Raw genomic sequence first — 15,773 nt, forward strand, 5'->3', positions numbered from 1 at the left:
AGGTTCTTTAAGTGATTTTTATTGTATTACTTAACTTAAAAGTTAAGGCAACTTTTACGTTGCCTTACAAGGGCTTAAGTGTGGCATTTTTAGTAAATAACGAAGGGGGACATGTGGAAGCCGGTGGACCAATTAACAAAGAATCCCCAACTCTCCCTTTGAGGGAAAGCTCCTAGGTGAGTTCCTTCTTTGTTGGAAAAACAAAAGGAGTCGCCCCTCCAGCATGCCTTGCACCCCATGCGAATTTTATGTATCCCATGCAAGTTCTATGTACCCCACTGGTCCTTCCCCTTTGCTCCACCCCTGAATCCTAAGTTGACTTAAGTTGACCTAAGTTGAGTCCTGATGCTCCTATATAAACACCTGTTTCCCTCTGACTACCCAGAGTCTTTGGACCCTAACCCCTTCACAGCCGCCAGAGCTCCCCCTGTCCCTGGGCCAAGAATAAAAGCTTCTTGTGGAACACCACACAAGGCTCCCATCCCTCCTTCTGTGTCACCCAGATATCACCTGAAGAGCTGAAATCACTCAACAGCCCTTTTCAGGGCTCAGAGCTGAAATCACTCTAGGAAGGGCAAGGAGTGCCTTTGCACCCAAGAGTGTCCTTCCAAGGACGTTTCTCTGTAAAAGTCGTGGCACCCGGACCACTGCCCAGGCTACAACAAAATGAGGCTAGTATGGCTGTCCCACTTTCTGAGAACATTCAGCCTTACTATTTTTTTTTTCCCCAGAAAGCAATCTAGTACCATCTGAATACTTACACAGAGGAGTGGGAGAGAATAAGAGCTGGGAAGAATCCTGAAATACTTAAAACAAGCAAAATTTAATTTTACATTTCAAAGAGACAGAAACGGGAACCAAGTCCTGACAGATGCATGTTTGTTTTTCCTAGGACTGCAAAAGGCATCTATATTATTTGGAGCCATGACATGGCAACACCACTAGAACCAGCTATGACAATTCTGACATACAGCAAAAGGCGGGGGGAGGGGGCGGGAGGAAGTATATCCATTGGAAGTTGTCCATGCTGCAGGAGCCCACAGAAGGAATGTACTGCACCAAATACCAAACTGGGGCAGACTGATGGTAGCTTCAGTCAATCTGAGACAGTACTACCACAGTCCTACACACATTTCCATACCCTCCCCAGCACCAGTGATAGCGTACAGCTTGTCCCACAGCCTCCTGAGCACCTTAAGCTGGCTCACTGTCCATGTCCCAGGCCAAGGCATTCCATTTTAACTGCCATTTATAGAATTGCAGAATCACAGGATGTTAAGGGTTGGAAAGAACTCAAAGATCATGTAGTCCCAAAGCCCTGGCCATAGGCAGGGACACCTTCCACTAGATCAGATTGCTCAAGGTCTTGTCCAGCCTGTCCTTGAACATTACAAGGTCTGGGAAAGCCACAACCTCCCTGGGCAACCTCTTCCTGATGCAGGGCGTTTCTCCAGTTACCTTGAGGCCCCTTGAGATACTATGAGGTCTCCACATAACCTTGTCTTCTACAGGCTGAATAGTCCCCTTTCTCTCAACCTGTCTTCACAGGGGAGGTGCTCCAGTCCCCTCAACAACTTTATAGCGTTCTCTAGACCTGGTCCAACACTTACATGTCCTTCTTTTTATGTTGGGGACACCAGAACTGTGTACAGCACTTCAGGTGAGGAGAGAGCAGAGCAGAGGGGGAGGATCCCCTCCCTCAACCTGCTGGCCACACTCCTTTGGATGCAGTCTAGGATTCCATTGGCTTTCTGGGCTGGGAGCACCCACTGCCAGCTCATGCCGAGTTTTTCAACAACCATCATCCCCAAGTCCTTCTCCCAGGGCTGCTCTCAATCCCTTCTCCATCCAAGCTGTCAGTGTGTCTGGAATTGCCCTGACTCAGGGGCAGGACCCTGCACTTCTCTTTGTTGACCTCTGGCTGGCCCAGTTCTCAAGCCTGTCAAGGTTCCCCAGGATGGCATCCCTTCCTTCAAGTACATCACCAACAATATTCTCACATTACAAGCCTTTTTGGGTTTTTTAATCTGGAAAACAGAATTATTTTGGAGACTGAATTTATTTTGTTTTTCTTTCAAGTAGGCAACCAACACTTTCCTAAATCTCATTCTGTCAGCTCACCAACCATATCTTACTTTTAAATGAACTTACAATGAACAACATATTTTCTGTATAACACTAACATGTATTAGTAAGTTGATTCATATTCTGAAACATTCATAACTGAAGTCTAAACAGTGTTTGATCCAGACTGAAAAAGTACTTGTATGACCCTCCAGCAGAGCAGGACCACTTTGCTGGGTCTTAATTAAATTTAACATACTGTGCACTTTACAACTATGCATTTTCACTCATTTCCAACCAGATCTACTCTTTGTAAGGAATCTTCCTCAAAATCAGGTTGCTAAGAGAACTGGATTTTTTTTCCTGCTTATTTGCATAGACTATAAGACTACTCAGTCTGCTCCCAAACTCCACCCAGTAGATCCACAATTGCATCAAATTGCAATAACTCCCTTTTACTGTCTACCTTTTAAAAGAGTTTCTTAGATTTATTAAAGCAGTTGTGGTTTATTCTGTGATACACAATTCTCAAAGAGCACTCAGACACTCACCAGACCCTTCTAGGCTAACTTTCTACTGTGTGGAAAACTTGTTCCAAACTTGTCTTTGCTGCAGAGTGCAAGAACCAAAAAAATCTGCCTTATTTCCTTATTGTCCAGTCATTTAATAGTGAAGTACAAAAAAAGTATATATAGAACAGTAGTAGGAACTCAGCAGATTCTTACAGCTACACTTCATCCTTTATCTCTCTTAGACAACTACTCATATCAAAAAAGATCTGAATACCAGCTTCAAATATTTCACTACTTTCTCAAAAAGCCATTTTCTTCTCATTAGTTAAGAATTACTATGTGTCGTTCCTTTTATTACATATGTCCATGCTCGTGGTTTAGAGGCAATTTCATGTGCTGGTTTGTTCATTTCCCCAGCAAAACAGGATCCCTTCTAGACAATTCCTCAGCAGAGGAATGATGCAAAGGGCAGGAATGAACTGCATCAGAACATGCTCACTATGTGTGCTAACAGGTAATTTACACTGGTACACTTCAGTGCCAGTATCACCACTGTTAATGTGGCAGATCCAGATGTACCAGAATGAGGCACAGCCGAAGACCCTTTTGAGCTACAGCTCCAAATGCCGTAGTAATGAAAGGCAAGGGCAAGGCATTGCATGTCCAAAATAGGATGTCAAGAAAACCAGCCATGCTATACTTTTGTTCATACAAGACCAAAAATCAAAACCTTAGCCAGGTTTGATCACAGGATAAGGGTATTTTAGTACACAAGAGCAGCACAATGGCCATCATCCACTCCTTTTTCAGCCAAGGATAATCATCTAAATCAAGAGTACAAAAGCACTTAACTGAGCGTAGAAAATAGGATAACTTATCTTGAAATAAGACGTACTTTGCCTCCCCAATCCCTTCCCTGTCAGTAGCAGAGAACAGCTTATGGAACACAGGCTGCCTTATCATGATTTATGCTATATAGGCTTAAAGGGAGCTGAGCCTTATGAGTCAGTTCTTGCAATTCTGTGCAAATTCAGGCCAAAATCCATCTTTCAGACTCTTGGCTTCATTTTATGTCATGGAGAGTGGGGGAAATCACCACAAGTCTTCTGCACTGCACTGCCTGAAGCTACTGGAATACTAATTAAAATTAGACACTGCAGAAAAGAAGCAAGCATCAAGCAGGAATGAAAAGACACAGCCCAGGAGCTGCAGGTAATTGAGAACAAAATAAATAAAACAGTAAGATTACTGCTAATGGTCCAAATGGGCACAATTCTGGAACATTTCTTCTCTGCAACCTCAGAAGCACAACGAATTGTGGCTTCAGAAACATTAGTAACTGGGTTTCACTAACACATTATCCCCTGGTTACAAACTCAAAGACTGACTGTTAAAAAAGAGACAACAAATGTTGCACAAACAATATCCATTCTTGTATCAGGCTTTAAATGAGCTAGTGAGTTCTTGAGGGAAAGCAAAACAAAGACAGGTCATTGCCTTATAGTAGCTGCATTTCAAGGCATCCAAAGAAACTTCAGAACAATTGTGTAGGCAACCACAAAACCATTCCTTCCCAGCATTCAAGTGCCTAACTCTCAGCTAATCATTGTAAATCTCTTTTACACGTCAGAGTTATTGGCGTCTTTTATATCCTGGCTTTGTTTTTAGGACACATAACAAGAGTGAAAAACATTTTCTACTATCTTCACTGGTAACAACTCCTTTGCATTCAGACTCAATGTCAGCAGGACTCAAACCCTGAACTCTACTGCTACAGCAGTTAACAGCTATCACTAACTGGGCAAGGATGGAAGATTTGTTAACCTAAGAGCCAAATGATTAGCTGAATTATCTTTTCACAATGCTGTGTGCAGTTAATCAGCTCCCTTGGTTTACAAGCATTGGCCAGAGGTAAGAGGTTACCAGGGTGTGGGAGAAACCCTGTCCACCTTTTCATTCCAGTTCCCCAAAATCACCTTTGCACCTGGGACAGAACTATCTGAGAATTTGGGTACGACTTGCAATACACTAGAATTTGAAACCTTATGCCACTGCAGCTATGTTATTTGGAACCATGACATAACAACACCACTAGAACCAGCTATGACAACTTTGATGTACAACCAAACAGGGAAAAAGAAAAAGATAAAAGTATCCACTGGAAGCCGCCGGTGCTGCAGGAGCTTTCTCAGGACAGTTTTCAGCAGGCGGAGGGAAAGTGTACTACACATCCCCCAGATGTCATGCAGTCACCACAGGAAAACTGAAGAGCAATCTAAGTAATACTTTGCATGAACATTTATTGATCTGTTGAGCACAAAATCCCAGTTTATTAGCTGATCCACTAGCAAACTTTAAACTTCAGTAGGCCATGCTCAAGCACAGTTACACACAGTACCAGGTTTACAATTGCACTGAGTGAAAGCCAAGACCAGAAGTGAGAGTAGCCATTTCAAAACAATACAGCAACCTTCTCTTGTTCTACGAAACATTAAGAAATACTCCATCTCTTCATGCTTAACACACAGCTTGTAGGAAACCACAGTCACAAATATAACAACTGTAAATTCTCTTTTCCTCAGTTTTCATAGAATCACAGAATGGTTTGGGTTGGAAGGGACCTTAAAGACCATCTTGTTCCATCCCCCTGTCATGGGCAGGAACACTTTCCACTATCCCAAGTTGCTCCAAGCCCTGTCCAACCTGGCCTTGAATACTTCCAGGGATCCAGGGGCAACCACAGCTTTTCTGGACGACCTGTGCCAGGGCCTCACCACCCTAACAGGGAAGAATTTCCTTCCAGTATCTCATCTAACCCTGCCCTCAGGCAGTGAGAAGCCATTTCCCCCTTGTCACGTCTCTCAAGGCCCTTGTCCAAAGCCCCTCCTCTCCAGGCTCTCTTGGAGACCTTTCAGGAACTGGAAGGAGCTCTAAGCTCTCCCCAGAGCCTTCTCTTCTCCAGGCTGAGCAACCCCAATTCTCCCAAGCCATTCCTCATAGCAGAGGTGTTCCAGACCTCTCATCACCTTGGAGGCCTCTTCTGGGCTCAAAGAGGTCTGTGTCTTTCCTGTATTGGGGACCCCAGGGCTAGAGGCAGCACTGCAGATGGGGTCTCACCATATCTCAGACGGGCAGCATCCCCTCCTTGTAGCCCAGCCTCTCTCTTTCAGTGCCCACAAAAGCAGCTGCCCTATTTAAGGCTTGACAATCCAGCATCCTCCCTCTCTACAGGACAACAGTTTCTGCAATGCTACATTCTTGACATGACAAACTAAGGAAAGCCCTGTGCTGGAGAGCTCTGAAATGCAAGGACAGAGCCTTCTACAGCGTGCTCTGGAGTACAGCCTGACATGGCTGAGACAGGAGCTCCACACCCAGCTAAGCAGCGGGCTACCTCATACAGTGGCTGCATTAACTTTTTCAAAGGACCGTATTCTCACATTTTTCAACTCACCTGGCGCAACAGATCACCATAGGAGTGCTGATAGGTTTCCTCCTTCTATCAGAAGGACTAAATCAGAACTAAACCACTGAACTAAATCAGAGCATTTCAGCATGGATAAATGAGCCCTGGCATAAATCAGGCTGAAGCAAAATCCCAAAACACACTGAGGAGCAGGCCACTTCCCTGGATGTCTTAGCATGCTTGCATAGGCAGGCTACCATAAGGTCACACTGTATTTTACCAGTTCAGACTCTCTAATTGAAAAGACTGCATTTTCAAACACTATTTCCCTGCTTCCACATCACTGTATATTGCTCCCTCCCAAAACCCCTTTAAAAGTAGTCCTTTGGAGTACCTCAACCTACACGTTCTGACAAAGCATTGCCATTACACAGAAACAGTGTGTAATGATCAGCAGTGTAGCTAGCCCTTAAATAAACACTAACCTTACACCTCAATTAGTTTCATTTTCAGTTTTCGTATTTTTTTTTTCACACAGATAAGAGTACCAGAATATCAAGTGAAGTGAAACACTCCATGATTATGCAGGCAATGTTTGTAAGAAGCTCATGCCCCCAGATACAGAAAGGGAGTTTGCAGAAACAAAAATAATTTTGTTTTAATTTGATTAAAATTAATCAATTAAGTTTAATCAAATAAAAATGTTATTATTTTGATTAGATAATCACTCAGATTTACAGACCTCAATAGCAAGTGGACATTACAGCTAGAGAGTCACACTCCAATAAGAAGTTAAGCAGTGCACAGTAAGCTATTAACAAACCAGTAGAAACAGTTCATTATTCTACTATGTTTTATCATGTCATGCTCTGTTTTTCCCCTCCCTCATAACGCATGGCAAGCCTCTTCCCTAGCAGAAGAGAATGACACATAGGGTTATAGTAGATAAAAGATTGCTTTACTTGGTGAAATAATCTCTTACAAAGAAAAATCTCTATTTTTTTTTTGACTGATAAAGGGAAACACAGTATGAAGAAAACAGAAAGGTCACCTGACAGCAGCCCGAGAAGGATTTGCTTCAGCAATTTTCCAGATTTGACAGAGACCTGTGAAATTCTTCCAAAATTCAGTTGCCACACACTTCTGAGAAAGTTTTGGATCACTTGTTAGTATTCTTCAGCACATGTCTTGCTCGAGTTTCCATTCCAAAATGGAAGCCCACTTTGTTCGGGCTCTACTGGTAAGTACTTAGTGTCAGGCTCAACAGAAAATAAGCCATCAATAACAAGGCAAAAAACATCTGACTCACTGACACAGAGTTTTACTCTGTCATGTTCAAGCATTGAGCTGCAATCAAATCCAGCAGCTTCAGAAGAGAAGACTTACCTACCTGGTGTCACATTAAATATATCAGAGCTCTAGTCAAACTTGTCTCTTAATGCCTCATTATCACCTATCATGACACACTCCCTGCAGCCTTCAGCTCACAAGCACTAGGACTTGGGTTAGTAGATGGTGGCATGGAACAGAATGGTCACCCTGTTATCCAAGAGGAGGCAGTCAGAGAACTGCCAAGCCTCTTGGATGTTCATAAATCTATGGGACCAGACGGGATCCATCCCAGGATGATGAGGGAACTGGCAGATGAGCTTGCGAAGCTGCTCTCTGTCACCCTGAAAATTAAGTCTTCTGATCTTGGTTTTCATAATTGTAGCTGCTTTCCCAGGAAAGTAACTGTAAACATAGATGTTTATGCATTCCTTCTAAGAAACCTCTTTTGTGTGATTGAGAAGGTGATAACTTAATTATCCAATCCCTGGTCATTGTCGAGAATCTATAAATACTGGAATCAGAGAATAAAGGTTGGCTCTTTCCTGTTCTAACACTGAAAAGTGTTCGTGTGAATCATTTTGTGTCCTTTAGTGACAGCTTTCCATCATTTACCAGCAGTCCTGGATCACTGGTGAGGTTCCAGATGACTGGAAGCTGGCCAACATGACACCCATTCACAAAAAGGGTGGGAAGGAGGATCCTAGCAATTATAAGCCAGTCAGCCTGACCTCAGTACCTTGGTAAGGTTATGGAATAGTTTATACTTAGTGTCATCATGCAGCATGTACAGGATGGCAAAGGTATCAGACCCAGCCAGCACGGGTTTAGGAGCAGTAGGTCATACTTGACCATCTGATCTCCTTTTATCACCAGGTGACCCACCTAGTAGATGCTGGAAAGGCTGTGGATGTTGTCTATTTGGATTTCAGCAAGACCTTTGACACTGTCTCCCACAGTACACTCCTGGAAAAGCTGGCAGCTTACAGTTTGGACAAGAGCATGGTTTTCTGGGTTAAGAACTGGCTGGATGTCTGGGCCCAGAGAGTGCTGGTGAACGGTGCTGTATCCAGCTGGCAGCCAGTCACCAGTGGTGTCCCTCAGGGGTCTGTGCTGGGGCCAGTCCTGTTCTATATTTTTATTGATGACATGGATGAGGGTGTTGAGTCTTTCATTAGTAACTTTGCAAACGACACTAAGTTGGGAGCATGTGTAGTTCTGCTGGAAGACAGGAGGGCTCTGCAGAGATACCTGTAATGTTTAGATGAATGGGCAAAGTCCAATAAGATGAAGTTTATTAAGTCCAAGTGCTGAGTCCTGCATTTTGGGCACAATAACCCCCTGCAGTGTTATAGGCTGGGGTCGGTGTGGCTGGACAGTGCCCAGGCAGAAAGGGACCTGGGGGTGCTGGTCAACAGCTGGCTGAACATGAGCCAGCAGTGTGCCCTGGTGGCCAAGAAGGCAAACAGCATCCTGGCCTGTATCAGGAATAGTGTGGCCAGTAGGAGCAGGGAGGTCATTCTTCCCCCATAATCAGCACTGGTGAAGCCATAGCTGGAGTTCTGTGTCCAGCTCTGGGCCCCTTGTTGGAGAAGATGAAACAGGGAAACCTTATGAATATGATTGTTTAGCAAAGGATTCTGAAAATATGAAGTCTAGAATCGAAACAGAAAGCTAGCTTTGAGTCATAAGAAACTGAGTGCTAGTTAATATATAAACAAAGAACAATAGCCTAGCCAGCTGAAGGAGAATACTTGTTGATGAAACAATATCCTTCTGCTGATAGAGAATCCAAAGGTCAAAAGCAGCAAGAGAAGAATTAGAAAGGTAGCTTTTAGAGTTTAAAATGTAACACTGTATGGTAATGTAGTAGTTCTTATAGGCTATATGTAAATTCTCTGGTGTGTCTCGTAGTGGTTGGTTACTGGGAATTAGAATATTCACTATAGAAAAGGATATAATGTATTGTGAGGTGCCTCAGGGAGGCAAAGAGTTACTTTCAGATAACCATTGTTAAAGTGAGAGGCATGGCTGTAAGCCACGTGTGTGAATTTTGACCCCCTGTGTTGGGGGATAGGCATGTGAGCCCTGGATGAAGTTGTCCCACCCCAAACCCCTTGTGAAGGGTGGCCCAGGAGTTCAGATTGGGTTTGAGTCCCTGGGGGTTTCTCCCTTGCTGTGTTTCTACTGGTCCCTGACCCTCAACTCCACCCTCAAAGGTGGAGACCCTCAAGAGTTCTGTCCCTCAAAAACCCCTGCCCTGCCTTTGTTAGGGGCTCTCCGTTCTGGATCTGAGTTGTTCCCATGCTGAATAAATGGTTTCATGAACAGAGGCCTATCTCGTTGTATTACATGCTGGTTCCCAGAAAATAACACCTGATCCTGCAGTTGCAACTACAACAATAATGTATTGTAACAAGAACTTAACTCTTAGCTCTTGCTCTCTTAACTTCTGCATATCTCTTAACCCTCATTCCCCTCTCCACCCGCTCTTAACTTGCTCCCTTACTCCCTTCTCCTACATTCTCTCTCTCCCCTCTCCAGTCTCTCTCTCTCTCCCTCCCTGACCATGTGTACATCATGGCTGGTGGCAGAAACAGGTCTCTTCCTCCCTCTACCTATATAATAAATTGCTTATATCTGAACAGCTTGACCCTGGAGAAGTCTCTCACAGCGTGTGATTTGTACATCTATACCCCTCAGTTTAGGAAGGACGTTGAGATGCTTGAGTGCATCCAGAGGAGGGCAATGAGGCTGGTGAGGGGCTGGGAACACAAACCCTGTGAGGAACAGCTGAGGGAGCTGGGGTTGTTTAGCCTGGAGAAAAGGAGACTCAGAGGTCACCTTATCACTCTCTACAACTTCCTGGAAGGAGGTTGCAGTCAGGTGGGGGTCGGTCTCTTTCACCAGACAGCAACTGACAGACCGAGAGGACACAGTCTCAAACTGCATCAAGGGAAATTTAGGTTGGACATTAGGAAAAAATTCTTCACGGAAAGAGTGATAAAATACTGGAATGGTCTGCCTGGAGAGGTGGTGGAGTCACCATCCCTGGATGTGTTTTAAAAAAGACTGGATGTGGCACTTGGCGCCATGGTTTAGTTGAGGTATTAGGGCATGGGTTGGACTCGATCTTGAAGTCTAGTCATTCTGTGATTCTCTGTGACTGCACACTGAAATACCATTTCCTACCTCCTGGAAGACACTTCTGCTTCAGATCTGCGATAACTGCTCTCCAGCTGACTCATGCAGATGAAACTAGACGTGCTCACCTTCTTGCTACCGTAAACTACAGAGCTTCTTAGTTATTTCACATGAGGAAGTGTGCTATTCCAGAAGGAAAGATACCCCCTTTTGTCGCCCTGAAAACTCAGCTTCTGAGCTTACTGACGTAGTTTTCTAAAGACTTTCCCAGGACAGTAACTGTAAGCATAGACATTCTTTCTGATACACATCTTGTGATGGACATCTGTCATGGACACTGCAGTTGGGAAGGTGTTATCCTGACTATCCAATCCCTGGCCATGGTCAGAAACCTATAAATTCTGAGAGAAGAAATAAAGCTTTCTCTTCCTTTCACCACACCTCAAGCTGGGTTTGTGTGATCTATTCGTCTCCACCAGCAACACCCTTTGATTCTGACCGAGGTACTGGGACACTAATTTTCATTCATGCTAGTATAAGGTGGGATGCAAAGGGAGCAATAACTCACCTACCTACAGACAAAACAGTTCTAAGCACACATGAGAAAACAGGGACAGAAATTTAAAAAAAAAAGTTTCAATTAATTCACATATACTAAAGGACAACCACCTGCTTTGATCTTACCAACCAACCTGCTCTTTTGCCCTAACAAAGTGAGAGCTTGGGACTCATCAGTCTTATTTCACTTGTTTCATTTCTGCACTGTTTCTCACCATTTCCTGTACATGGCCACCTTCCGAACAATTCTCTGGCTCAAGGAGAGGTAAAAAACCTCAATCTCTGGAGGTTCATCAGCTTTCTTCAAGGTGATAATGTCTCTCTGATTATAGATCACAAGATGTGTGAACTCAGTCAGCAAGACAGGGCAGCCTTGCCATTGTTCCCGTTGCTTGCCAGCTTAGTCACCTAAACTGCCAGAAGACTACCAAGACAAGGAAGCTTTGCCATCTTTTAAATAGATCAGATCAGTACACAAATGTCCAAAGAGCACTATCATGGTGCAAGGTAAATGCCAGGAATGAGAAGAAAGGCATTTCCCTTTTGGCAACTACGAGCTTTTGGATGAGCTCAAGCTGCATGTGAAACTGTACCTTACCCTGAGCCTTCCAACCCAGAGCAATTATTATCCTACAACAACAACATGTAGTGCTTAGACGTCTATAGCCCACATCACACAGTTCTTGCCTGAGAGTAAACGTGACAGCAGTTAATCACTGAAAAGCAATCCCCAAGACCCTTCTCCTGTACTTTCACCAATACAATACACATGCACATGGTCTCCTTCCCTTCTCCCACTAAAAAGCCTTCTAGTGTACACACAATTAATCACGTCTACGTTTTTCCCTTTCTATGGTATTTTTTAGGAATTGCCTAACCCCTTTCCAAGATGGCTTATAACCAAAAAAAGTCAGTGTTGGAAGCAACCCAGCAAGGCCTTAGAAGACAGAATAGAAGCTTACTTTGGAAGTTACTAGTATTGAGACCTGACTTCTTTACAGCACAGTAATAAGTGTTACAGACACACCCTTCTCAAAGACTTTGCCCAGGATCTTGCTTATGGCTTGAGTCTAAGCCTAAACAAGCAAAATTGTAAAGTCTCTGATGTAAAGAGTTCATGTCCAAGCAATGCCTGAACTTACCCCTCTCACCTGCTGGCTTTAGGCAGAGACAGCACCTTACTGTCTTTGCCTGAGGATTTCACAGCACAGTAAGTAGCCTGGAGCCCAAAGGAGTCTTTTCAAGCTTTCTCCTTCTACTCAAGTTACCAGTCAGGCTGGACGGCATATTTCTTAACCTCATCTCAGTAAGAGCCACAGAGAAACATAGAAAAATATTTACATTTAGCTGGCTCCTAGTAACTCAAGAGCTGCTGTTCTGTCCCATCATAAGAATTATCAAATAATGCTACTATGCAAACACACTCTTTACTTAAAGCACCTTGCTTTGTTTATATGAGACATTTTAAAAAAATCTGCAAGGTCTTTTGGTAACAAATAAATACCCTTTTAGGGAAAAAGAAACCAACCCACCAAAATCCAAGCCATAACAAGTAGAAGATCTCAAGACTCCTCTTACACCAAGCATCAAAATTTTGATAGTTCTTTGTACCTAATAAGCCATGGAAAGGCATGGCATATCAATCTGACACAAGAAAACCACATGACAGACTATCACAGGCAGGTAGGACACAGCAGGCTCCAGAACTGTTCACAGGAAAGCAACAGTTTTCCTGGTCTACACTTGTTAAAGTTACTAATAAAACAAACTGAAGATGAGCAATAGGAAAAATACAACCACTGAAGTTAAAACAACTTGAGAGTTTTGATTTTTATTGACTTTTTCAAGGAACTGAGTTTTAATACAGTGAACAGAGCAGTATTTCTAGCAGCAAAGCAGGCTAGGAAGAAGAGTTAAACATGCTCAATTTAGATGCAAGCAATTCTGAGAGACTTGTATATATGAGAAAGTTGGGGTCAAACACACAACCCTTTAAACATAGACAGGAGATAAGGCTTTTCAATAAAATCTTAGATGCTGTGAAAGTTTTCTGTCCTATGAACAAATAAGCAAGCTTAAATCCTATGGATAAGTAGGTCTGGCATGAGGACTGATGTGCAAGGAGCAGAAAGTTCTAGAGAACACACAGATACCATGGCAGGGTATTTACGTTGCACTTTCCCAACTGCAAATGATAAGGATGTACTTCTACAGGAAGCACACCCCTCATTTCACCTGGAGCAAGCCAGCCTTCTCCACACTGTGGGACCCTCACCTTGTTGTAGAATTCTTGCTCCCTGGGACCACGAGGTGGCGGCTGCAACTGCTTCAGGACAGTTCCATCTGGATGCTGCAGTATGCCTAGAAGAGAAGCATTTCCTTTAGGGCTTAGTTGTAATAGGTATGGCTTTCTTTTTTGCTTTTTTTTTTTATTCCCCAAAAATAGTGACTTCACCATCAAGGACAGCCTGTTGAAAAGCTGTACTGCTTCCACTGTACACAGTAGAGAAAAAAATTATCCACTCCTACATGTAACTCTTAGCAGAGGTTTCCTTGCATTCCTCTTATTTCTACCCATCGAATGATTTCCTGGGTGTAGTTCTGTCCGAGGCCAACACAGCACTGGGATTTGACATTAAAACTTGCTCAAAAACCCCATCATTAAGAAGATTACATTGACATTCCCTTTTTAAATAATTCATAAATTGTTTTGCAACAATGCCAAGATGTTAAAGGAGTACCACATTTAATGCATTGTCACTACTAGAACAGAAATAAATGTCCTGTAGATGTATATCTATACTATTGGCACAGATAGAATGTCTTTACAACAAGAAGTAGCATCCCTACAGCACTCCAAGCTATCAGATGCTACTGTTTGTATCACCCATAATTACAGTACAGAATTTCACCCCAGCAACACCTTCATCAAGCCTGCACAAAAAAACCCTCCAAAATACCCTCATGAAACAGCCTTATGATTCTCGAGTCACCAGTATTTCTGAATACCTGCAAAAGAAATGCAACTGAGTAGCTGAGGATACTCAAGAGATGGATGTAGGCAAGAACAGAGAAAAGTAACTGCATTCCTCTGAAATGTGTACTGTGTTGCATCATGAGGTGCAAGCGTAAACCAAAATCCCACTTCTGGAAAATAAATTTTCTCCTAGAATTAATTTCTGGCTTTTCAGACAGGAATTCATTTTGCTTAGAAGGGTAGCAAAAATGTCAACTGCATCCAAAATAGATTCTATTTTCAACTACCATATGAGAAAACAGAAAAATGAGCCAGGAGCTTTGCATCCCTCTTCAAAACCATTACCTATGAATGGGCTCTGTTGTGCAGTCCTGGAAACTAAACAAAATCTTTAGAGACCAAGATATTTATTTTAAAACAACCACCAGACTTAGAATTGTTGTTTCAATAGTTTGCTATGCCAAAGATTTGCTTTTAAATTTGAGTAAAACAGCTCTCAAGTCATGTTTCTTGAGTAAAGTTGGATTTTATATACTTTCCAAAACTAGAAAAATATTGCCATAGATGTGCAGACTACCACATCTTCAAGACACAGCAGCTTGTGTTCCCCTCCCTGTACCCCTTTGCATTGCAACCACTCTGCAAAGTGCACCAAATACTTCAATGAAATGCAAATTGTTAACAACCATATTAAAATAAAATAGGTTAAACATTAAAATAGGTTTTATAACACATGCTCCTCAAAAATCTGTATTTTGGCTTTGATAAGCAGACAATCTAGAAGGTAGAAAAGACCAGGAAAAGATTCCTGGAAGCAGAATCCATACACTATTGGGTTGATACATATAAACTGAAGAGTTTTATATAAACTGACATCTAAAGTTCCCTCATTCTCTGCATTCTTTACGGACTAGAGCACTTACTGCACTGCTCTGTCACTGTGACTGGGGCAGGCCTGAAAACCAGAGCCATGTTTCAACATTCACCACAAAGATGAAAACTCCATAACCTTCCCTCTGATCTATAACAAGAAGCAGAGATATCATCACCTGCAGATCATACTAACATATGGATGTTGGTCATGTGCCTGTTGTAGGCTTCCCAGGATTTTTCAGCACAGATAGGGAATAGGACTGTTTTAATACATGAAAAAGCAAATTAACATTTCTTATGAATCAACAGAACTATGCTGAAAATAAAATCCTGAAATATTTCACACAAACATTTCTCTCTGGCTGTTGGTCACAAAGCTTGCTACCATTCCAAAATGAGCAAGCAAGTCACTCTGAAGGAGAATGGACCCTTTAGCTACAGAATCCTACTAATGGCTTGGAGCCCAGCATTTTGCAGGTACAGACACCAAACCACCAAACTCCTGCCAGGTGCAGAAGGCTCTATAAGGTGACATATCCACCAGTTTGTGTCTCTTTCTACCCACCTACAGAATTAAGCCACAAGCCGAAGTCATTACTTTACTTACTACGCACAATTTATCTGCGGGAAGTACTACTGCACATAGCATTCAACAAAAGGGCAGTCACAATGCACAGAAGCCTAATGTCTACACATGCATGCAGAGTCTGTGAGAAGCCTTTCTTTGCAAGGGCAGTAAGAGTCACAGGAAACAACGGGAAAAAGGAAGGTTATTCAGGAGAAATTTTACAGTGTACTTTTACTAAAAAAATAAGAGTTAAAAATATTTTGGATACCTTCAAGTCCTCTGTCTGTTTGTATGTGGGAATAGAAGGGAAAATCGAGTTAAAAAAATGAGAGCTGCGAGTAC

The 15,773-nt window shown here is 42.7% G+C and overlaps 1 protein-coding gene across 3 annotated transcripts in view; it reads right to left on the reverse strand.

The window, feature by feature from the left end:
* The window catches only part of IPMK (inositol polyphosphate multikinase), a 57,166-nt gene that overhangs the window by 39,064 nt on the left and 2,329 nt on the right, over window positions 1–15,773 (reverse strand). For all 3 annotated transcript variants that reach the window (XM_086900929.1, XM_086900927.1, XM_086900928.1), the window contains one exon: window positions 13,289–13,374. In XM_086900929.1, coding sequence (XP_086757055.1) covers window positions 13,289–13,374 — 86 coding nt within the window. The remainder of the gene's footprint in view (window positions 1–13,288; window positions 13,375–15,773) is intronic.

Source organism: Cyanistes caeruleus, chromosome 8 (genome assembly GCF_971803275.1).
Source record: "Cyanistes caeruleus chromosome 8, bCyaCae1.hap1.1, whole genome shotgun sequence".
Classification (NCBI taxonomy): domain Eukaryota; kingdom Metazoa; phylum Chordata; class Aves; order Passeriformes; family Paridae; genus Cyanistes; species Cyanistes caeruleus.